This window comes from Suricata suricatta, chromosome 17 (assembly GCF_006229205.1).
Source record: "Suricata suricatta isolate VVHF042 chromosome 17, meerkat_22Aug2017_6uvM2_HiC, whole genome shotgun sequence".
Classification (NCBI taxonomy): Eukaryota; Metazoa; Chordata; class Mammalia; order Carnivora; family Herpestidae; genus Suricata; species Suricata suricatta.
Window position 1 is genome coordinate 1014350 of NC_043716.1, and position 2107 is coordinate 1016456.

The window sequence follows — 2107 nt, forward strand, 5'->3', positions numbered from 1 at the left end:
TGCCCCCCGCAGCCTGTGCAGCTGTGCGGGGGTCAGTGTGACCACGTCCAAGGGCCTGTGGGACCCTGTCTGAAGGAGCCCAGCTGAGCTCTGACATAGGGGAGAGGCAGCCGGGCCTGAAAGGAGTGGATCTCAGGCCGAGGGGGGGCTCGGAGCTCAGCCCCTTTGGGAAGCAGACCTGCGCAGGGGTGCTCAAAGTGCAGTCCCCGGCCAGCGCCTGCACCCACCCTCGGAGCCTCCAACAGGAACTGTTAGGAATGCAGTTTCGGGTCTCCCCACAGACCTGCTAAATCAATCTCCAGGGTGGGTTCAGGGGGCAGTTCTGACAAGCCTCCCCGCACCCCACCCCCGTGATTTCTAACAGTGAGTCTGAGAAGCCCAGGCCCGGGGTGAGTGAGCAGGGAGCGGGACACAGTGGGTGGGGTGGGGAGACGGGCAGAGCCAGGCCTGTGGTAAGACAGTTCCTGGAGGGACATCTGGGGCTTCCCCAGGCAGTGCTGTGCCAGGCTCCGGGGCTAAGACCTGAGCAGGACATGGCCTGGGGGGCAGGAGGGGGGCTCGGAGTGGACAGCAGAGCTGAGAGCCAGGGGTGCCTCGGGGTGGGACCCGGATGCCCCGGCCTGGACTGGGTGGGGGCCGTCCGAGGGGAAGGGGATAAAAAGAGAGCTATTTTGGAGGTGATGATGGGGGTTCTGAGCTGATGGCCAAGAAAGAATTCTCGAAGGCGTCTTTGGTGCGATCAGAGGTGAGTTTAGTGGGCCAGGAGAGATGCATGGGGCCGTGCAGGCGACTCATTCTACACCGTCAGGCTGGGAGGGCGTCAGGGACAGCGTACGTCCGTGAGGAGTTCTGGAGGCCAGGCTTCCAGGACCTTGAGGCGCTGCTGTTAGGAAATCGTCATTTATTGCTCTTTAGTGAAGCCTCAGCCGTGAGACCCTTCAGATGTGCGTCGGGGGCCGAAAGCCTGGAGCAGGAGGACCGCCTGCATATACTTGGGGGTCAAAGGTAAAGGAGGTTCGCAAAGGAATTTTATGTTAAAGGAGATCCCGGGGGTTGGGATGATGTTAAGCCAAGATTCCCTTGTGCCCCCAGCAAAGTGTCATCCCTGAGGCAGCGGAGCTCCTAGATGGTCACTCTGCCTGTCTCAGGGACTCGTCCGTGGGCTGTAGGCAGTAGGGGAGTTTAATTTTTCATTGGCCTCAGTTTCCCCCATCACCACCGCAAGCACTTCCATCTTGATGAGCGTGATGTTAGGGTCTCAGTAAACAGTCTACAGGTTTCTGGAGATCCGGACAAGCCTGCCTCTTTCCTGCGGTTTCCTAAGTTCTCCGTAAACGGGGCGGGGGGAGGCTGTTAGCTTGTCCTGGGCCCTCAGCTTGCCTTAAGCTCCCGCGCCGACCGGTCAGCTCTCACAGGGGGTCTGGGGCGTCAGGCCGGTGTCTAGCTCTGTTATGGGAGCTGGTGGATGAGGCCGTTCACAGCCTCGGGCCACAAGTGCGACCTGGGACGGCCTGACTGTAAGTGGGGGCGTCGCAGAGAGAGCCCCAGCTTCCTCCGAGACCTCGGGGACGGTGAACGCCTCTGTGTCTAGGAAGCCCAGTGTGACGATCCCTAAGGAGGGCCCGGGTGAAGGACAGACGAGTGACGCGTCTTCGCGCAAGCGGCAAAGACAAGAATCAGGTCTGAAGGGTCCGGGCAGGGGCATCGTGATGGGGAGGCTCCCGGTCCGGCTCCATCCCCTGCCTCTGCAGGGACCCAGCGGGTCCCCCCCCCTCCCGAAGAAAGTCCACCCCACACAGTCCCGATTCTAGAAATTGGCGGGATTTCTGCCGATTCTCTGTCCCGGCCTCGGGGGCTCAGACTCTGAAGCAGGACCCAGCCTCCCAGGGCCACTCTGGGCTTCTGGGGCCCCTGAGAGTCTGCTCTCCATCCCTGCCCATCCATTGTTGGAGCCGTGTTCCTCTCACAAGCTGCCCACCTGCAGCCCGTGCTGGGAGAACAACACTTCTGGATGGCTGGGCAGGGGCTGGGCAGGGGCTGGTGCTGGACAGGGGCTGGGCAGGGGCTGGTGCTGGGCAGGGGCTGGGCAGGGGCTGGTGCTGGACAG

General features: G+C 62.1%; 1 protein-coding gene across 2 annotated transcripts in view; it reads left to right on the forward strand.

Moving 5' to 3' along the window:
• The window catches only part of NLRP1 (NLR family pyrin domain containing 1), a 32472-nt gene that overhangs the window by 21490 nt on the left and 8875 nt on the right, over positions 1-2107 (forward strand). For both annotated transcript variants that reach the window (XM_029927973.1, XM_029927975.1), the window contains 2 exons: positions 916-1005; positions 1592-1680. In XM_029927973.1, coding sequence (XP_029783833.1) covers positions 916-1005; positions 1592-1680 — 179 coding nt within the window. The remainder of the gene's footprint in view (positions 1-915; positions 1006-1591; positions 1681-2107) is intronic.